General features: G+C 28.0%; 5 protein-coding genes across 5 annotated transcripts; 3 read left to right on the top strand and 2 right to left on the bottom strand.

Moving 5' to 3' along the window:
• The first annotated feature begins 209 nt into the window (after positions 1-209).
• LOC145758940 (cytosolic phospholipase A2-like) lies at positions 210-6,111 on the top strand. Its single transcript, XM_082572638.1, has 20 exons — positions 210-245; positions 478-565; positions 639-720; positions 1,419-1,582; positions 1,800-1,954; positions 2,033-2,168; positions 2,381-2,517; positions 2,749-2,883; positions 3,019-3,115; positions 3,278-3,392; positions 3,538-3,675; positions 3,774-3,860; positions 3,954-3,973; positions 4,097-4,179; positions 4,263-4,402; positions 4,652-4,741; positions 4,832-4,944; positions 5,063-5,273; positions 5,368-5,507; positions 5,641-6,111. Exons 2-20 carry the CDS (start codon positions 503-505, stop codon positions 5,740-5,742), a joined length of 2,208 nt encoding a protein of 735 aa, XP_082428764.1. The 5' UTR covers positions 210-245; positions 478-502; the 3' UTR covers positions 5,743-6,111.
• A 241-nt stretch (positions 6,112-6,352) lies between these two features.
• Positions 6,353-12,310, top strand: LOC145745359 (uncharacterized). The gene is made up of 12 exons (XM_082563415.1): positions 6,353-6,547; positions 7,143-7,334; positions 7,596-7,734; positions 7,976-8,130; positions 8,871-8,916; positions 9,012-9,118; positions 9,281-9,469; positions 9,570-9,708; positions 9,900-10,054; positions 10,180-10,225; positions 10,603-10,710; positions 10,772-12,310. Exons 1-12 carry the CDS (start codon positions 6,383-6,385, stop codon positions 10,987-10,989), a joined length of 1,659 nt encoding a protein of 552 aa, XP_082419541.1. The 5' UTR covers positions 6,353-6,382; the 3' UTR covers positions 10,990-12,310.
• Positions 12,311-12,854: 544 nt separating this feature from the next.
• Positions 12,855-15,424, bottom strand: LOC145745367 (WD repeat-containing protein 55-like). Its single transcript, XM_082563427.1, has 8 exons — positions 15,178-15,424; positions 14,916-15,013; positions 14,743-14,830; positions 14,594-14,666; positions 14,203-14,412; positions 13,671-13,840; positions 13,424-13,552; positions 12,855-13,260 (listed from the first exon to the last, which is right to left on the bottom strand). Exons 1-8 carry the CDS (start codon positions 15,354-15,356, stop codon positions 12,921-12,923), a joined length of 1,287 nt encoding a protein of 428 aa, XP_082419553.1. The 5' UTR covers positions 15,357-15,424; the 3' UTR covers positions 12,855-12,920.
• A 76-nt stretch (positions 15,425-15,500) lies between these two features.
• On the bottom strand, positions 15,501-16,283 carry LOC145741484 (haloacid dehalogenase-like hydrolase domain-containing protein 2). The gene has a single exon (XM_082559082.1). It carries the CDS (start codon positions 16,281-16,283, stop codon positions 15,501-15,503), a length of 783 nt encoding a protein of 260 aa, XP_082415208.1.
• Positions 16,284-16,621: 338 nt separating this feature from the next.
• LOC145760297 (small ribosomal subunit protein mS35-like) lies at positions 16,622-19,492 on the top strand. The gene is made up of 7 exons (XM_082574167.1): positions 16,622-16,744; positions 16,880-16,978; positions 17,193-17,391; positions 17,698-17,822; positions 18,164-18,303; positions 18,470-18,652; positions 19,054-19,492. Exons 1-7 carry the CDS (start codon positions 16,669-16,671, stop codon positions 19,345-19,347), a joined length of 1,116 nt encoding a protein of 371 aa, XP_082430293.1. The 5' UTR covers positions 16,622-16,668; the 3' UTR covers positions 19,348-19,492.
• The last annotated feature ends 1,249 nt before the right edge of the window (positions 19,493-20,741 follow it).

Raw genomic sequence — 20,741 nt, 5'->3', positions numbered from 1 at the left:
AGTTTAGGAACTTTATGTAAAAAGGACCCACTTAAAATGTTACCGTTAAGTTTATTTCGTTAGATCATAATATTCAGCAGATAGAAATGTTACTTGTAAAAAGGTCGTTCTACAAATTATTTGTCGTTCTACAAAAAATAGTAAAAAAGTTTATTAAACATATTAAAAATAACAACCAACTCAGTAAGGACATGGTAAATAAGTAAGCAAAAAATATTTTTGGATAAGGCAGTATAACATTTATGGTAAGTAAGTATTAACGAGCTTGTGTAAAAATATTAACCCGATAAATAGGTATTACGCTGTTACCTTCCGGTGATATATACCTTTTAAACAACGTTTCAAGCTATAGGAGGAAGGAGAATTGTAATAATGTTATTTAAACATTAATAATTGAAATAAAATTCATCATAAACTAAGCAGGTCCAAAGACTGACCTCTTTATAAAACGGTTAATTTTAATATTTTTTATAATAGGTTAGTTTGGTATTAGGTTAAAAATATGAATAGACCAACGCTCTCAGAATTTGAGGAACTATTTCAGCAGCAATTTCAGCGGGAAAAGGTATGTTTAAATTTAGGCGCTAACTGAAGTCAATTTGTTATGTTCCTTGATGTTGGTTAATTTTTTGATTTAGTTGGAGTTCGATTCGTCGCATATTGTTCGAATTACAGTAGTTCGTTTTAACGATGTATCAGTGTCAAAGTTTCAAGATAAATGTAAGTTTTAAATTTAAGTATAAGTTTAAAAAATGTGGCAAACCTCCGCTAAGTTTAATAATGTATATAATCTAATTGTTTGTTAAAAAAATAAATAAATTTAAATTTTTGGGACTGTATAAGGATAACTTATAAGGTAAAATTTTGGTCTCATGTTGATTTCTAAACCGAATCAATTTGTTCTGCGCACTTTTCCACTGTGTGCTCAGCGGGAATTCTCGATGGATTTTTTAAACCACACCATCGTTTATTTTTTTTTATCAATCGCGTGTTTAAGGGTTATAACTTGCCAAAAGTTTTAGATAGTTACAACACCATGTTAAGTTGTTTGTTTAAATGGCAAGCACCAAAATGATATACAAATAATAGATTTATCAATAAAATAACTTTAAAATTATTGGTTGTAGTACCTAATATTTCTATCTTGTAATGCAACCGTATTACGACCAAAGATTTTTAATAGTAACCTGCTAGACGGGTAAATTTAAAAAATAAAACGCAACTAATATAAAAAAATAACGCACACAATACGTTTATTAGACAACAAAGCAAGGTTAAAATATCTTTTTTTTTGTAATCAAAAAATGACCGGATATTTTTTTGTGTTGCAACTCTATTAGGTTTAGAAAATGTGTAAAGACCAAATAAACCAAATCGCATTGATTTAACCTTTAAAGCACACCTTTTCTATCTTTAAGTCACAGACACCCCAGACCCATACTTTCTGCTTAGATGCCCCCGCGCAAAACATTGCCGGAAGTTTGTAACAACAATCAAGCGAGATCACGTCGACCGAGAACTTAACGAAACGTTTCAATTTGTAATCGATCACGACCAGTTGGAAGAAGAATTCCCATGTCAGGTATTGGTAAAAAATAACAAACGACTACGTACCAGAAGTTAGTGTATCACCCATTCACATGACTAAGGCATTACAACTTCCTTTTATTATTGTATTAGTTTACCAGAATATGGAAATACCTAATTATTACGATATAAAATTAACAATGCAAATTGTAATAAACAGGATAATTAGTTTATTGTCTATTTGTGATAAACCTGGCATTGTGATGTAACAGATAAGCTTGTATGACTCTGATCCGGCTACCCCAGACGATTTTTTGGGACGTATTACAATCGATTTAACAGAACTTCCATTTGATGAGCAAATTGAGAAAACTTTGCGCTTTGATAACCACGGGACCGGTGTATTTCAATTCCATAAACTATTCAAGTATAATTTTTTTATCCGTTTGTAATATTATTTTGTCGAATTAAAGTAAAGATGACTATTGACAGTTGTTTTGTTTAGAAACGATGCTGACTTTCGTTTGGGGCTCGAGTTAAACAAAGAAGAAATTGAATTCCGTAAAAAAAGATTTCCCAAAATTGCTGAAGCTATAAGAAAGTTAATTGGAGATGACAAGGGCCCAACAAATGCGGAAGAAGTAATATCCATTATTCGAAATTGTTAAAGTAGTCAAATAATTTTAAAGATAATGATTTTGTGGTATTTCTTTTAAAAATAATCTTTATCTACAAAAAACAATCTTGTAATAAAACACATTTTATATTTGAAAAAAAAACAGCTTTATCTAAATAACGAAAGCCCTTTTTCAAGATTTATTTTTCATACAATTTATACAATTTAATTCTACAGGCTCCAGTTATATCGTTGATAGGTTCAGGTGGTGGTTACAGAGCGTTAGTGGGAATGACTGGGGCAATGGAAGCTCTGAATGAATCGGGTATTACTGATACACTTATGTATGCTGCTGGTGTTTCGGGTTCGGCCTGGTAAATAATAATTAAGAGGTTTAATAAATTATTTAAAACGGCTGTGCAATAAAAAAAAGTGTTAACTTGCTCAATTTTCATTGTTTTTTTTTCTACAAACTTGTTTTTTGTTTTGTGTTTGCATCTTTTTTAAATAAATTTGCTATTTTGGTACTATGTGCTTTTAAGTACATTTTTAGCAAATATATAACAAAGATTAAATATGTTTTGCTAAATATATGTTTTTTTTAGGTACTTATCCACTATGTATGCCCTAGAACTTGTTGGTTTAAAACGTCAAGACTTACTAAGAGATCATTTACGTGAAGCTCTTAATCAAAATCTAGTACATGATTTACTTTCACCAGAACATCTTACCAGCTTTATGTAAATACAACTTTTTTTTTTGTAAGCTATAGTTATAATATGGTTTTAATTTTTCAGTTTGTTATATGGTTTGGTTAAACTATTTGCTATGGCAATATTAGGTGCGGCGGTTTTAAAAAAACATTCCTTTTTTAGAAAGGAACACTACTACAGCAAAAAGATTTATCGTCAACCATGTTCTTTTGTTGACTTTTTTGGTTTTAGTATAGGAGAAGCACTATTGGGAAAGCAAGTTAGTCTAATTTAAAAAAAATCAAATATAAAATGCTTAAATTTAATTAAATTTAAGAATTGTTAACAATTTATATCTGTTTCGAAGACCAAGTCAATTAATCATATATACTATATTTATAAGATTTTGATATGTTAAATGTTTCCATTAATTTTAAAATAGAATGTCGATGCAAAACTAAGTAATATGAAACCATATATCAAAGATGGAGATGTTCCGTTTCCGTTGTTTGTTGCCATTCATTTAAAAAACGATGAACCTGCCACCAAGTTTTTTGGTACATCAATACTTTATTTAAGATTTTTTTTATATTTAATAAACCTTAATTATAGTAATGCTAATGAATGCTGATTTTGGTTTACTGGAAAAATATCTTTACCGTTTTATATTTGCAATTTATAATACAAACATATTTAACCTAGTGTATGTTGAAAATTCTCCTGTTGAGGTAAACTTCCCAGCTTTTGGAATTGGCATGGAACCTGCTAAGTTTGGTTCTGTTTGGAACCAAGGATTTCTTGCAAGAAAGTGTCCAGAATTTCCATTGCATTTTTATCAAGGTAAGCTATTTGTAAAGCATTTTTTATTTAATAAGTACATAACAAAGTCAACATTAAAACATATTTAAGAATTGCATAAAATAAGTTTAAATTTGTAGGATTCTGTGGATGTGCCTTTGCTGTTTTACTTAAGGATTATATTCAACACCATAATGAAGCAAGTGCTGAATATAACAGCTATATAGGTATATCTGTAAGCCTTGAAGGCAACATTCAGGTTATGTTATTTTAAATACCATATAGTAGTTTTCTGATTGACTTGTTATTTATTGTTTTAGCAAGCCTTCAGAACAACCAGGTATGAAAACGTTTTTGTATTTTGTAATTTTAAAATGTCAGTTATTTTGATTCAACTAATTTTTGTTTGTTTATTAAATATAACCTAAATATGAGATAATTTTTACTTGTTATAATTTTCTAGAAAAATTCTCAACAACCTGTCGATTTTTCACCTTTGGAAGAAGTTATAGATTTTATACCGGAGTCTATAACGGAAGCTTTTATGTATGATAAACATATAATAATATTTATTATTATTAACAAATTCGTGTTTGTGTCAAACACAATTTTTGTATTTTTGTTAATAGGAAAAGTGACTTGATTCGAACAAGAGATCGGGGTATTGGTCGCACAGGATTGATCTTTAACGTCGTTCGAAACATTCAAAAATTAAAATTTTATCCTCTTAATCCACTTGAATCAACGCAAAGCTGTAGTGGCAAGGGAGGTATAAGTGTCATTGTTACATATTTACAAGTTATATTTAATCATACTAAAATTTTAATTTTTTTGTAAAAAGTCAATTATAAAAAAAAATGTTTTAACTTTTTTTTTGTTGAAAGGGTTTCATAACAAAGTATGTAGGCCTATAGGCTGTTTGTAAAACAATGATTATAGGCCAATATAGTAGCTTTGATACGATTTAAACCCTCAATCGATTGGTTAGTGATCCCTTATTTCAATATGAAATTTTTAGATCAAGAACGAGAAATCATCGATTTGTTTGGCAAAGTGAAACCTAAAGAGATTTCCAACAAAACAAAAGTCATCTCAGTTGTTGATGCAGGTTTGTGATTTAAAGTCTGTAAAGACAATCTATGCAATGCTTTTATTGATTTTAACAATCTTTTAATCTATGTGTTTTGTTTTATATCAGGTCTATTGGTAAATGTATGCACGGACAGTGTTATGAGACCACAACGACAATCGGATCTTGTCATAATCATGGATTTCAATTCCTACGAATCGGACAGTTCTTTTAATTACTCGGTTGTTTCAAAATTCATTTATTTTATTAAAAATTATTTAATGCATGCTTTAATTTAGCCAAGTTGTTAAAACAGTTTACATTTTTAAAGCTTCTATTTAATATTTAAACTTGTTTCAGCCTTTACTGAACGCTGCTAAAGAAGCTTGGATGCAGGGGATTAAATTTCCGAGTATTAACTTCAAGAAAGTCATAAACATGTCTCCAAAAGAATTTTCAGTGTTTGAGGGCGAGAATGACGACATACCAACTGTAATTTGGTTCACACTCTACAACAAAAGGTTTCAAGAACTTAAAAACTACAAGCCGAGAAGAAAAAATGCGCCTCAACGTAAGCAAATTATAATAAATCTTGACTTGATAATATATATTTAAATAGGTCAAAAATACAATAGTTAGTTAGCCTAATTAAGTTTTTTTAACAGGAGACCCAGAAATACCATACAATGTTTTTCCTGTTTATAACAAAGGAAATCCTTACAGTATTTTTAAATTTCAATACGACGAAGAAGATTTCGACAAGTTAAACGATTTAATGTACTTTAATGTCATGTCAAACATCGAGGTGAAATTTATGTTTATTAAATCAACATTAATAATTTTGATAGCCTACTCGTATTGATATGCTTTGTTAAAAAATGCTGCACTGGATTATGTAAGTTACAGTTTTAAAAATATAGTAAAACATTTATTTTTAGGAGGTCAAGGTGCAAATAGAAAAAGCAACAGAAAGAAAGAAAAGAAGGCTTGATCGACTGGCTAAAGAACTTGATGATAATTCTAGTTGCCAGATCCAATAAATTATAAAACAAATTGTGTATGTTAACTTAAATTGTATCATGTAATCGACTATTTTTTTTTTTTTAAATTAATCAGGTGTTTATAAAAAATGCGTTATTTTTTAACTGTTGTTTATGTCGTTTTTTTAATTTTTTTAGCACCATTGGTATAGCATAGCAGAGTAAATCAATTTTAATATTGTTGAAAATTTGGCTCAAATCTACTTAATTTAATTTTTAAATAAATCTTATTTATTTTTATTAATTTATGTGATTTCTATGTAAAGTACATTTCAAGGTTTATATTTACTCTGTGAGAAAATGCACGTGGGTTTTGTTGTTTTTATTTTTGATCATTGGTATTATTGATTTATCTTTTATAATATTTATACGGAATATAATTTATAATAAATAGTGTTCAGTAACCTTAATTATCTTTAACAAAATAAATAAGTTTTAGAAATGAGGTAGTATAACAGTTAGTTGACATAATTTTTGTTACCTTTAAAAACGAGAAAACGAAACGACGAAAAAAATAATTTTTAATTATATATTTCTTTTTTTAAGTAAGACAAATATCAAGTATACTTTTTTATTTAAATTTGTTAAAAATATACTATTTTTAGGCTTGTAGAGGCTTTACTCATTTTCTAATTAAAAAATGAAGGAATATTGTTTTCTTTCGTATTTTTTCACGTTATTTCTAGTTGTTGTGCTTACAAGTGCCAACAATTATGTTTATAACAAAAATAATCCAATAAGTGAAGTTTGCTTGGATGGGAAACATCACAAATCTAAAGCGTCAAAGGAGGAAAATTTATATGAGGTTCGTATAAAGTTAAAATGTTATTAAGTTATTTGGCTGTTGGAAAATACAGGCAGTGTGGTGTAGTGGTAATAACACTTGCTACACCACACATGAGGTTGAGGGTTCAATCCCCGCTGATCTCATGCTGTAGCTTCCTTGAGTAAGGCACTATAAACGGTATGAACTCCTGCTGAGCCAGCACTTAATCAGCAGCATAATTATCGGGCAATTAAAATCTATATAATATCCCAAACTGCCACAGGCAACTCGAGACTGGGTCAGAGTAAATGATATTACTCTATGTTTAAGTCGTGCATTCGACTTTCCCACATCGAGGATAAAGATATATACAAAAAAAAAATATATATATATTCTATTCTAGCGGTCGAGTATTTCTAATAATTTCACTATTAAAATATTTTGTTGTATTAAAATCCAACATAAATTAATTTTTAATTTAACATGAGTTAATTTTTTAGTAAATTATTTTTAAAATCAAATTGAAATAAACAATTTTTTTAAATTTATTATTATTTTCATTATAAATGTAACCAAGCAATACCCATTTAATTAAACAGAAGCAGATTTCTTAATCAAAATTTGTGTTATACAGTGCAATGCCTGGAAAGATAATGCTTGTTGTAGCTCTTCAATAGCAATTCACGCTCACTCAGACAATTCACCTTTGTACGGTTTAAACTACAGTCACTGTAACCAAAAAGTTTCAGACAAATGTCTGGCAAGATTTGGAATGAATATGTGTTTCTATGAATGTTCACCAAACCTAGCACCCTGGATTGTTGTGGTAAGTTTTGTAGAATTTATAAAATTATATATATTTATTTGATAAAAATAAATTTATAAAATTATATAGGCCTATATATATTTGTTTGATGAAAAGTGTATTATTATCAATTTGTATATATAGCTAATATTTTTTTTTTACCAATTTTAAAATAAATAAATCCACAAAAAAATGATCTGGGCAAAAAATTGAAAATAAATGTATATACATTTTACATATATTGTATAGCCTATATATAATTTTAATCTGTTATTTTTTTAGCTTAAAAACTCGTTTAGAAACGAGAGATTTATTGGAATTCCACTGTGTGAAAGTGAGTGTAATAATTGGTGGGAAGATTGTAAGAATGAACTGACGTGTGTTGAGAATTGGTCGCTTGGTTTTGACTGGGCTAATGGGAGTAAGTTTAATTTGTTAACATTAAAATTACAATGTTTGTTTCACCTATATTATATGTTTTTTGTTTTGAGCATATCCAAATTATGCATAGTTGTTTCCTTATTTAGTTAACTTTTAACAAAGCTTTGATTTTTTATTTAATTTTATCAACCCCTTATTGCATTTTGTAATTTTGTATATTGCATATTGCATATTGTAATTAGTAAATATTAAAAATATTTTTGCCCTTTTTATGCGTATAGCAAATCATTGCCCAGTTAATTCAACATGCCGAAAGTTTAGCGAAATTTATAAGAATTCGACTTATTTCTGTGAGCATTTGTTCCCCAAAGATTTTGTTGTCACTAAAGACACGACACCATGTATGAAATTAAGTTCACCTGAATCCAATAAAGATGTAAGTAACTTTTTATATAAATCTAATTAAAAGTATTGTTTAAATGTTATAAAAGATAAATTTGTTCAAAAAAAAAAATTATCAAGCAAAAATTTGTATTTATAAACTTTTTGAGATTTTGTTATTATATATATTTTAATTTGATAAAATATATTGCCTTTTATCATATGTGGGTGCTTTTTATTAAAACTAAATATAGTAGGCTATTATTGAATGGTTCATTGAATTTGTAAAGAAATTTATTGTTTGCTTTGAATATTACTTACTACAGACTGTTCACAATAAAAATAAAAAAAATTATTGGACAAACTAAAAGCAATTTTTAGATAAGCATATTTCTTGGAAAAAGTTAAAATTTACCATACTTTTTTTAAAGATATTAATTTTCTGGTGAATAAATCTGTATTTAAATATTTGTTATTGAAAATAAACACAATATTTTTATATTTTTTTTCTACTTTTTGCAAGCAATGCTAATTTTTTTGCTGAATCATTTGTTATGCTCTATTTGTTGTCATGTTTTATTGTAAATTGCCTTTGGGCTATACAAATACTTTAATCTATCTTGTTACGTTTACAACTTGCAATAAGTTAAGCCTTATTAACACTTTCCAAATAAATTGACTTTTCACCTATTTCTACATTTAAATTTCTATTTTTTTGGACTTATTTTTGTACTTCAATGCATTTTTTTAAATTTAAATTAATTGATGAAAACTTTAACTTTTTTTATTTCTTAGGTTGCGGAATACTATGCTGTAAAAAAACATTTCGTTGCTCCAGAAGGTATTTTAGTTAACATTTTTATATATGCTTAAAAATATAAAGATTGTGTCTGAATTAGATGTTTTTTGTGATAAAGTGAAAACTGATATTTTTAGAGACAAAATTTGGATATATTTACAACCAGAACAACTCAGTAAATGATCATTGTATGATAACACATTACAGTAAACCTAAACCATCTAAGGAAGTAAATCTACGCAAGGTGAATAGACGAAATTTTAAAATCAAATAAAAACTTTAATATTGTTAACATGATTATTACACAATGTCAACAAATTACTTTAAAACACCAAAATACATTGAGGCAAGATTTTCATTAAATTTCCATAATTTCTTAAGCTTAAAGTAAACCTTTATTTTCCAGTGCAATGTCTTTGAAAATAAGGCCTGTTGTGACTCCTTTACTGCTTCACATGCACATATTGATAGTTCACCGATTTATGGACTCAACTACAGTCTATGTGGCCAAATTTCAGACAAATGTCTAGCAAGATTTGGAAGAAATTTGTGTTTTTATGAATGTTCACCAAACCTGGCACCTTGGATTGTCGCAGTAAGTTATGCAGTGTAACTTTAATATAGCCTGGCCCAAAAATTAATTTTCTATATTGATTAAAATTTCAATAAATCGTGAATATTTGTAAACTTTTCAGGTTAAAAACTCGTATAGAATCGAGAGATTTATTGGAATTCCACTGTGTGAAAGTGAGTGTAATAATTGGTGGGAAGATTGTAAGAATGAACTTACTTGTGTTGAGAATTGGTCGCTTGGTTTTGACTGGGCTAATGGGAGTAAGTTTAATTTGTTAACATATAAATATATAGTATAACTAGTAATTCACAAGCATAATGCATATCTAAAAAAAAAATTTAAATTTTTTAGGCCATATCATATTTTAAAATATCATATATATAGGGGGTTTTTTTATATAAAAACCATGTTAGCTCTTATGTTACAGTAAAAAATTATGTTATTTTTTCAGCAAATCATTGCCCTGCAAATTCAACATGTCAAACATTTAGTAAGGTATATCAGAATGCAACTTATTTTTGTGAACATGTTTATCCACTTGATTATGTTGTAACTAAAGACCAATATCCGTGTATGAATTTCGATACACCAGATTCTAATGCAAATGTAAGATACTTTACATTTTGATATATTTGGCTGATAGTTGTATACCTAAATATAGCTTTTGTAATCACAAGTAAAATTCAGTGTTGCATTAATTATTAATAACTTAATTAAAATTCTTTTTGTAGATCACTCAATTCTATGCAAGAAAATTGCATTTGATGGCATCTAAAAGTACGGTTTTATTTTTACTTTATCATAATTTTTAAATATTAAAATTTATAATGTTAGTATGCAAAATGAGTGGACAGATACCAATTGTTAAGTCAATCATAGTTATCAATCTAACTACTACAAGTGCAATGTAAGTGTGTACACATTTTGTTTACTTAACTCTGGAGTGCAGAATTAAGCATGGTAGTATATCCTTGTACATATTTAAAACCAGAGTACTTGATATAACAAATTAAAATTAACATTTTCTTATATACTTTATTAATATTGAAATATTAATAAAAACTGAAGGATTATAATGTCTTCGAAAGTTATTTTTAAGCTAAAAAAAAACAAGATTATACAATTATATATTTTTTTAAATTTTTTTTGTTAAGATGATTTGATTTCCCCTTATGTTCCACCTCCTGCAACTCCACCCTTACAAGTACATGGAACAACTGTTAGCTTGGTGTTTGCAATTCTTATTCTTATTGCCGTAATTGGTAAGTTTTAATAAATTACAATTATTTTTTTTTGTAATAAAATATATTTTATTAAAACCAGGTTTAGTTGGTTATTTATTGGTAAAGCGGTACCGGGGAACCATGTCCTTCCGCCGAGGGATTCCAGTTCCTCTACGAAGATCCTCCTCCCGCCACTCCAGCTCCCACATCGTGATGCACACAGACAGGGAGGCGGAAATGTCGTTTATGCAATATGATGAAGAGGAAGAAGAAGAAGAGGAGCTAAAAATGAACGGAACTCTTCAGATGGATTTATAGAGTCCTTAAAAAGGCTAAAAATTTGGGCTTTAACAATATTTGCAAATTCTACCTCCTTTTTAGGGTTTGTAAATTGATTCAAAAACTAATATTTAAGATAAAAAATTAAAATTAAATTGTTACATTACAATATTAATCTTCTTTTAAATCTTCGGTTTTTGGAATACTTTTTTTTCGCTAAATGATTTTGCTGATATATTGTGGAAAATTGAATATCATGCATAATATTTGAGTACCACTGTTAAGCAACTTAAAATTGTTTGTGTTTAAAATTTTTTTTTTATTGGCAAAACTAAGAAAAGAAAATCTCATGTTAGGATTTAGAACGACTTTTAATTACTTGTTTCTAGGTACAGTTACACTGTAAACCGTAACATGAGTTTAAACTAGCTAAAAATACATGTTATTTTAAAATATAATTTGAAACCTATTATATTTGTATCTAAAATATCTTTTGCTAGTCGTATTTGTTAAAAAAAATGCCAATTTGAAGTACATTATCCCAATGCAAAATTTTTAATATCTTTTTGTAATGGAACTTTTAAACCTTACCTACAACATTTGTACACAAAATATCAAAATTTTAACATTACCTGCCAAATTATAAACCATTTAAAATTTGTAAAACTTTGTATTTAAATCATGCCTGTTTTATTTTACCTTTTTCTATGCACGTTTCACTGCATTAACACACATAATAATTACGGTAAACCATTTTTACCTTTAGTAATGGTCCAATTGCTGGTATTTTTAAACATTTTGTCATTTTTTACCACTGTTTGTACGGTCTACATAAAAATTAAATCATTTTTTATCCATTTTTTTAAATTCTTTTTTTAAGGGTAAATTGTTAACTTTTTTGCATGGGTTTTGTTTTATGTTTTTACTAGTATTTTAGTTTTTTATTTTACCGTAAATTGCAATGTTTCAATTGAAATGAATTAATCATAAATTAAAATGTCTTTCAAAATTTTCACAAATGTTTTATATATTGTTAAAAAAACCTCAAAAGATAAAGTTTCGGTATCTGACATTGTTGTCAAATAAGTTTTATTGCAAATAATAAATAATATTGAATCATATTATAATTTTATTCAAAACCACCTTAATTTTTTTGTAAATATTTCATTAGCACTCTAAACACTGTGTTATAGTGCATAAATAATTTCAGTCTGTACTTTTGCTAAACATTTCGCGTTAATTTGTAGTTTTTTGATCACCTGTAAATTTCTTATTTTTAATTTTTTTATCAGTTTTTGTCCTGGTGAATGATATGTTAAGGGGCAAGTATCGGATTGAATAAATTTGCTTTTTAAAGTTCTCTCAAGTTCATTGTTTTAATATTAATGTCAATTTATTCCTACAGATCGATAAACAATGTATTTTAACTTAAACAAAGTAATGGTAAATTATAAATCATCTCTTTAATTTACCAAGAAAGAAATACATAGGAATAAAAGATAGTGGACAAAATTTGGTATGTAATATTTCTAATTTACAAGTTTTGTTATGTAATCAAATTGTCATATTTTTGTTTACATAACTTGTTTACTTTTTGACCTGACATTAATTTGACTTTCAACATTTTAAATATGAAGTCAAATTCCCAGTACTACATTTAAGTGTCTATTTCAACAACTGTTTCTAACTGGTTAAAAAGAGGGGGCGGCGGCTTAATAAAGGGGTGTGTTTAATACTTACCTCTAAAATAAATACTCAGTGGTTAATTTCCATGGGTTACTTGGTTCTTAAGTTTTATTAAAATAGAAACAATTCAAATTTATCATTTATTCTTCAAAGTCAGCATTGTAAAGTAGTAGTGCTTTACAATTACATTAAACATTAAAATACAATAGCATCAAAATTTTAAAGAAGACATTTATTACTTACTGTAGTCAACAAGCTGATTTTTGAATAAAAAACAAAAAAAATTAATCCTCTTCTCCACTTGTTAGTAATTCTTCACTTTCAAGATCACTTACTTCATTTTCAGATAAGTTTTTATCATTATTATTATTACTTTCATTTTTAACATTACTTTCTGCAGTGCCAATATTGTTGTTATTATTTTCCTCATCATTTTCACTTGAATCTTCATCACTACTTGAATCATTCGTTTCCGGGACTTCAAATCCTTTATCAAGATCAGAGAAGAAGTCCATCTTTCCTCCTCCGGCTCCACTTTTTCTCATCTTCTCATTTTTACGAGATTTCTTCGGTTTTTCTCGAGCACTAACTTCAATGTTTTTAAGGTGATCAACACTCCAAAATCTAGAAACAAAAAATAAAAAAAATAACAAAGAAAAATAAACCAAGTTAAAATCATTTAAAAACTTGGAAAATATAATTTACTCTTGAAATATGTAAAAACAATTTATCTTAATATAGGCAATACTAAGTAAAATCAATGATATAAACTTGAGTTATCTCATACCTTATTACTGAATTGTGAGCAGAGCTTGCAATAAATTTCCCATCCCAAGTGGCACGAACTTTATCAACTGGTGAATCTTTGTGATCGCCTACTACCCCAAGAAATCGATTTGGAAGTATATGAACAGCTCTTAATAAACAAAAAAAGGACATTCAACATTAAAACATTTCAAAATAACAGAAAATTTTTACTTAAATTTTGCAAATAAAAAATACAAAAATTTACTGAATTAAAAAAATAATTTAACCTTATAAACCCATCACTTGAGGCAGTACAGATCACATCTTCGTTAACTTTCGCTATACAATCAACTGACCCTGGATGACCTGGAAAGTGGTCAGAGGGCGCGCCAAACTCATCCCAATTATATAACAACATCGGACCATCAGCTTGGCCAACAACCAACTTGTTATTGTTCTAGGAAAAAAAATAGAATTATTTTAGCATTAGAATGAGATCAGTGGGGATTGAACACCACACATGAGGTCATGGGTTCAATCCCCACTGATCCATGCTGATAGGAACTCCTGCTGAGCAAATTTGATCAGCAGCTTAATTATTATGCAACTCTAATATCCCAAACCGCTACAGGCAACTCGAGACTGGGTCGGAGTAACAGATGTTACTGTATGTTTAGGTCGTGCATTCGACCTTTCCACATTGAATATAAAGATATATACAAAAAAAGACATGACTAAAATTTAGCAAGCGTGAAACAGATTATTACAAAGTTTTGTTCAAGCTCATAAACGCTCCTTTACACTTTGAAAAAAAATTACCTTTAGAACTTTAGAGCACATGATATCAGATTCTTGTTGTTCAGCTTGCACGATAAACTTTCGTTGTCGGGCGTTAAAAGTTGCCATTGTCCCATCACCACTTGTCGCAAACAGCAATCGATTATTGTTGTCAATCGTGATGTCACTGACATAATCTTCAAATTTTTTATTCTCCATCACAGCTGTGTCACCTTTTCTTAAATCCCAAATCTGATTTTTTTAAAAAATAAATTTTTTTTTGACATTATCATTTTTAATTTTGAAGAAATAAATAATGACTATATTTGTTAATTTTTTTATAAAGAGTAGCCCATTTTATGTAGAAGTTTATAGGTTATTAAATACACTAAGTAATGTTTTTTACGCTGTTTAATTTAAGGTTTTTTTTTACCTTTATTATACCATCTTCATCCCCTGTACTTATAAGATTAGAATCTATAACTGCAAGGCAGTATGGAGATGAACTATAGAAAAATAATAATAATAATAAGCATGTATCAAATGTAACACTGCCTAAAACATTTTAAGAACACTATTTACCTGTGTGCTTCTTTTATTTTTCGTTTTACTTTTCCAGATTCTGTATCAATGCTTACCATTGCTTTATCTTTTGTCATACAAAAAATATCTAGAAGAAAATATAGCTGTGAGGTTAGATTTTCTAAAAAAATTAAATAAATTATATTTTTTTATTTTTAGAGTGATAAGTTTACCTTCCCCCTTGTAAGAATAAGTTAAACATCTTATTGGTTTCTTTGTGATGCGAATTTTACTTTTTTCTGTGCTGTTTATTCCTGGTGCACACTTAAACCTTAAAAAAATTATATATAATTAAAAAAATAAATAATTAAGTGTATTACTTACAATGGAATACATTACCAACTGTGGTATTCAAAAATCAAAAAGGCAGCAAATAATGTTTGGAACTAAATTACCATTTTTTTTAAATCAAAACCCATAAACTTATTTACATACATTCTAACATATCCATCCATATCCCCACTAGCTAACAAATATTCATTATTTGGATGGAAACAAATATCAACTAGGTCGGATGTTGTGTTAATTGTTTTTGGCCGTTCCACAGCCACCTCCTCTTCTTTTTCCTCTTCACCACTAGAAGGATCCTCGCTTGATAAATCTGAGTCACTCATTTTCAATTTTTATTATTTTTAAAAAAACTATATTTTATATAATTTGAATTATCACTAATAAATATAATAAGGAATTAGTTATCCTAATACCTTTAAAAATAAATTTAAATAAATACTACAAACAAAAACATAAATATACAATTTTTAATTAAGATCTAAAATAATTTTATTAACTGCCTCACAAATATCTGCGAAAACAAATTCGTTTTCTAAATTAATCTTTTTTTCATCTCCAAGTCTATATTTTCCTGTTTTAACAAGAATTCCTTTAATCCCAGCATTAATAGCTCCTCCAACATCATCCCTAACATCATCACCGATCATTACACATTCGTTTGGAAGGCAATTAAAATCTTTAATTGCTCCGAGAAAAAAATCTTTTTCGGGTTTACCCACGACTACGGATTTGACATCTGCTGCATATTCTAAAGCAGTGACAAAAGGCCCAGTGCCAAGATTTAGACCGCTTGGGGATTTAAAATATCTTGCCTTGTTTATAGCTATTAAAGGTGCACCATTAAGAAGCAATTGAAATGCAAAGTTAAGTGATTCATAGTTAAAATATTCGGGGGATAAACCAACTACAACAGCGTTTGGGTTGTTTGTGTTAACATCACAAAAGTCTTCTTTTGCAGAATCTGAAAGCATTAAAAATGGTCTAACGCCCATGTTTTTCACTATTTCACATGTTGAAGTTAAAGATGTATAAATTTCATTTAAACTTATATTAAATTCCAATTTAGTTAGTCGATCATGAAGAGATTTTAGACTTTCTTTCGACGTATTAGTTACAAATTTAATTTTTAAATTTTTACTACGAAGTTTTTGAATTGCGTTTTTTGCACCGAGTATTGCTGTGTTTTCGACATGAATTGTGCCACTTAAATCAATTAGGACAGCTTTTGTTTGTTGAAATATTTTACTCATCTTTAAACAACGCTTACGATACAACTTGTACATCAATTACAAACAAACAAAATTTGCTTAATTTTCTTTTGTTTATGTTTTGTTAGTAACCCACGTGTTTTTTCTGACTGATGCCAAATAAAAAAAATTAATAATATGTTTTTTAATTAATTTTACTCTAAAACCAAAAAAATGTTGATTTTAACTTTACAATTGAACTGAACAGCAATTTTTAATATGTATGTTTAAAATAATATGCTAAAAAGAAGTTAATTAACAGCACAATAACTTCTAATTCTTAGTTGAGTTGCGATTACCACAATAAAATGTGACTCGCACATTTTTTGTTTAGTCAAGTTTTTTGGAAGTTGAATATAAAGTAATTTATATAAAGTTTATTAAAAATATGATTGGAATTAGAAGAATTTTAAATGCAAGACCATTGCGTAAAGGATCTTTTATTGGCACGTCTTATTCAACAGGTATGTTTCTTCGTTCTACTATTTTACATTTGTTAATATTTAAAGAACGTAATTTGATTAGGTAAAAACTAAAAATGGTTATAAACATATGACATTCAGTTTTGTATTTCCATTAATATTTAATATTGTATTTAGATACAGCAAAAGGTAAACAAAATGTCACAGAGTTGAAAAACAGTTCTGAAGACAGTGTGGGATTAGAATCTGTTAATGAAACTAATGAAACAGAAAATGGTATTTTATTGTTTAGTTTAAATTTTAAATTCTGTTTTGACTTTTATGAATTTTAGGTTAGCCATATGTAATTATATTTAATTCATTGTATAAATGTTAACATGTAGTGTGATAATATTTTGATATTAATAAAATAGGCCCCCACAGGCCACACTTTTAATTATTCTTAACCTTAAATATACAAAAAGTAACTTAAGTGATTTTTTTATTGCAGTCAAAAAACCTTTTCCAATAGCGCATCCTTACTTAGAGATGACCCATTCCGATTTTACCGATCTCTCAAAGATTTCAAAATATAAAACAAAAGTGCAGAGACACGATCCAACATTTTTTAATCGTGATGAAAATGATTGGAGTGATGTTTGGCCAACTATGGCTCCATTTAATCCTTATTTATGTAATTTACCTGTGAGGTTAGATAAAAATTTTTGTAGCATATATATATTATACAAAATTTTTTTTAAATAATATTAAAATTGTGCAACAAATTTTATTTTGTAGTTTTTGATAAAGTGTTAAAAATTGAAATAACATTTTTAGCCTATTGGCCTAGTAAAATTAATGTTTATTTATTTTGATATAATATCTCATTAGTTTGGTTCAATAATAATGAACAAAAATTGTTATATAATTGCAATTTTTAAAACCATTTTTTATTTTAGCAAAATTAGCTTAGTTTCTCTTTGTTTTTATAATTTTTAAAATTAATATTTTAATAGAATGGGCTATAAGCAAAATTTATCAACTATACCTGATAAATATGCTAACCTAGAACTTTTAAAAGTGCAAAATTTTCTTCATGCCACCCCGCCAGCTATCAAAAAACATTGCAGTGAACTTAAAAGTAAGTTTAAACAATAAACTTAATATATAAAACTTTTATGTTATATTGTCGTTTAAATGCTATTCCTTAAAAAAATAAATCTTTAAAAACCTTTCTGAGTAAAGTCGTTTTAATTCTTTTGCCATTATTTATATTTCTTATGGTTAGTGCTTACATTGCCCAGAATGCACATTATAAGTGTTAAGATTGACTCTCAACCAATGAAGATTTTGGAAATTTAAAATTTTTTTATTTATTTATTTTTTTTTTTTTTTTATGAAAAAGCTACATAGAAAATATAACTGTAATTTTTTTATACATGTTATGATTTGAAAATTATTTTTGTAAATATATTTTTTTAGAATTTTGTACAAAATTCCCTGAAGAACTGAGATCTGATGAAGCTTGTGAACAAAACTTTCCATTGGAATCTCACACTGTTGATTATATAGCTGCTGCAAATAATCCAAGAAACTTAAAAGCTAGAATTGTTACTAAAAAGGTTTTTAACAGTTACTTGTTATTAAAAAATTCGACATTACGATGTGACGATATCTATAAAACCTTTGGTTTTTATTAAATACATTTTAGAGCAAAATATTTCAAAAATTAATTTATTATTTAAAGTTTATAAACTAACATTGAAATGTTGTTAAAATTAATTTAAGATTCGGTTGTGTAACTTCGTTCTTGACAAACATTCACGAATAAAAATGAAACAATTACTAGGAGAAGAAAGATATGACCCATCAACCGATTTTGCAACCATAAAAGTGGACAGATGTCCTTTAAAAAAGCAAAATAGTGATTTTGCACTTTATGTGTTAACAGCTTTATACTTTGAGGCATGGGTGAGAAAAAAAAATTATGATTTTTTAGATGCATGGATTTTTGGGTTGGTTTCGTTACCTTTACGAACATAAAATGAAAAAGATGCAGCTATTATAAGGTTAAACTAAATGGAAATTTATTAATAATTTCACTAAGCTGCAATGTTTATAAAAGGGGTTAGGGTAAGTGTGGGTAGGGGGTTAGGGTAAGTGTGGGTAAGGGGTTGGGTAAGTGTGGGTAGGGGGTTGGGGTAAGTGTGGCTATATTGCAATTTTATTTGCAATCGTTTGTGGCTATTTAAGATTAGTGAGATTATTCGGATTATTGCAATTTTACATTTTATTACTACCTATAATTTAGTTTTAACTAAGTCAAATATACTTTTTATTAGTAGAATTATAATAAAGCGCATTTTGTGCAGAAAACTGAAAATTGGGAAAAACCAGAAAATATGGACAACTACGACGACTACTATTGGTGGGAAGACAGTTCGTCGTACCACGCTTTAAAGCGGTCTTTAACTGATAGTGACGTCATTAATTCGAAAGGTGAAATCAAATTGGATTTACCTGAAATCCAAGACTACAAAGATGCGGTCACTAATTTAAAACTGGAAGAGAGAACAACAAAAGTTGGCGTAGTCGACCCTGCCAGGACAGTTTTAATCCGGGACTACAAAAACTCTGTTTTAAAATTGTTGGATTTGCAGAAGTAACATGTTGCTTATATTGTCTTTTTAAATAAATTTTCATTCAAATACTTGTTGGATTTTTGTTTTATTTTAGCAGAAAAAATATTTTTTAAAGGTTAAATTGATGATATTTTTGTCATTTGTTTTTTTAAAAATAGGTATTTTAATTTAAGGCAACGCGATTGTGACGTATATACCATACGGTGACGTCACTTTGACGTAATTTAAAATTAAAATCTAATTGCGACTGATTTTTAATAATTTTTTTTGCTAATCTCAGCATTTTCTCTGTTGACAAATAATTGGTGTGTTACGTCATAAGGAATAAAGTTAAGCAAAATTTTTTTGATTTTTTTAACTTCATTATCTTATTTGCATTGGTATAAGCAACATCGTTTATATCTTTGTGTTCGAAGCTATTGCAGCCACGTTCAAGATAATTATTTACAATTTATCTCCCCTCCGACATGGATTTCAACATGCTTACCAGTCAGTTCAGCATCCTGAAAGATTATTTCGGATTTGCAGCAAAAATTGAAAAACCACCGACTTTTTTTGAGTGTACAACTCTTGATTGCTTTAAGGATACTTCGTATTCTTATTTCTCATCGACATTTTGGCCTGAGCCAGCCAAGCCAGAACCTGATTTTGATACTGAAGTTTACTTCAATGCTGGGATACTTATTTTGGAGGTTCAAATACTTCTCCGCTTGCTGTTTATCCCACTACGAAAGTAAGTAAAATTTTTAGATTTAATTAACTTGAAAGAATAATTATTTACTGTCTCTTTAGACGTAAGGATGTTTTAAATTGACGAAGTTAAGTTGTTGTTTACCTTAATTACCTAAATTGCTAATAAAATCTATATATTTAGACTAAGTTATTGTGTTTTTAATTTTATAACTAATTTACGATTCCAAAAATTTGGCGTTTTTTTTTTAATTTCTTTACTATTACGTCATAAGGGATTATTGCCATGGCCAAATTTTTGCAATATTTTAGGAAAATACCTAAAAGAAATTCCATTTTACATTTATTTTAAACTATAATTAATTGATTTAGAATATTCAACTATTTTCAAGTGCTTATATTTGGACTTCCTACTATTTACTTGGGACCTGTAAGTTTTATTTTTTTTTTATTTTTAGTTTATTTTTTTGGTTTACCTAAAGTTAATAACAATTTTTAATACTTAACCACGTACAAAAGCAACTTTACAAAGATACTACTGTTAACTTTATATTCAGGGTGAAAGTATTTCTGGTTATTATTACCGAACCACTGGTAAGCCGTGGAACCCAGATAAAACATTCAATGAAATTGGGACATTTGTCAAGGGTTCCATACCGGTAAGTTACTGATTAGTAATTTTTTAAATCAGTTTTTTAACTAAGATCCTTTAAACATGTAGCGCAAAA

This window comes from Corella eumyota, chromosome 1 (genome assembly GCF_963082875.1).
Source record: "Corella eumyota chromosome 1, kaCorEumy4.1, whole genome shotgun sequence".
Classification (NCBI taxonomy): domain Eukaryota; kingdom Metazoa; phylum Chordata; class Ascidiacea; order Phlebobranchia; family Corellidae; genus Corella; species Corella eumyota.
Note: the sequence above shows the minus strand (reverse complement) of the source record. Positions and strands in the feature narration are given on the sequence as shown.

Bases quoted from the DNA above. Each gene is read 5' to 3' on its own strand.
- LOC145760297 (XM_082574167.1), top strand. From the start codon at position 16,669: ATGATTGGAATTAGAAGAATTTTAAATGCAAGACCATTGCGTAAAGGA. The intron at 18,304-18,469 runs GTTTTTAACAGT...AATTAATTTAAG, and splicing joins CTAGAATTGTTACTAAAAAG to ATTCGGTTGTGTAACTTCGT. The intron at 18,653-19,053 runs GTGAGAAAAAAA...CATTTTGTGCAG, and splicing joins CTTTATACTTTGAGGCATGG to AAAACTGAAAATTGGGAAAA.
- LOC145745359 (XM_082563415.1), top strand. From the start codon at position 6,383: ATGAAGGAATATTGTTTTCTTTCGTATTTTTTCACGTTATTTCTAGTT. The intron at 6,548-7,142 runs GTTCGTATAAAG...TGTGTTATACAG, and splicing joins AGGAGGAAAATTTATATGAG to TGCAATGCCTGGAAAGATAA. The intron at 7,735-7,975 runs GTAAGTTTAATT...TTATGCGTATAG, and splicing joins TTTTGACTGGGCTAATGGGA to CAAATCATTGCCCAGTTAAT.
- LOC145745367 (XM_082563427.1), bottom strand. From the start codon at position 15,356: ATGAGTGACTCAGATTTATCAAGCGAGGATCCTTCTAGTGGTGAAGAG. The intron at 14,831-14,915 runs GTAAACTTATCA...ATTTTCTTCTAG, and splicing joins TTATTCTTACAAGGGGGAAG to ATATTTTTTGTATGACAAAA. The intron at 14,413-14,593 runs GTAAAAAAAAAC...TAAAAAAATCAG, and splicing joins ATGAAGATGGTATAATAAAG to ATTTGGGATTTAAGAAAAGG.
- LOC145741484 (XM_082559082.1), bottom strand. From the start codon at position 16,283: ATGAGTAAAATATTTCAACAAACAAAAGCTGTCCTAATTGATTTAAGT.
- LOC145758940 (XM_082572638.1), top strand. From the start codon at position 503: ATGAATAGACCAACGCTCTCAGAATTTGAGGAACTATTTCAGCAGCAA. The intron at 721-1,418 runs GTAAGTTTTAAA...TCTATCTTTAAG, and splicing joins GTCAAAGTTTCAAGATAAAT to TCACAGACACCCCAGACCCA. The intron at 3,116-3,277 runs GTTAGTCTAATT...ATTTTAAAATAG, and splicing joins AAGCACTATTGGGAAAGCAA to AATGTCGATGCAAAACTAAG.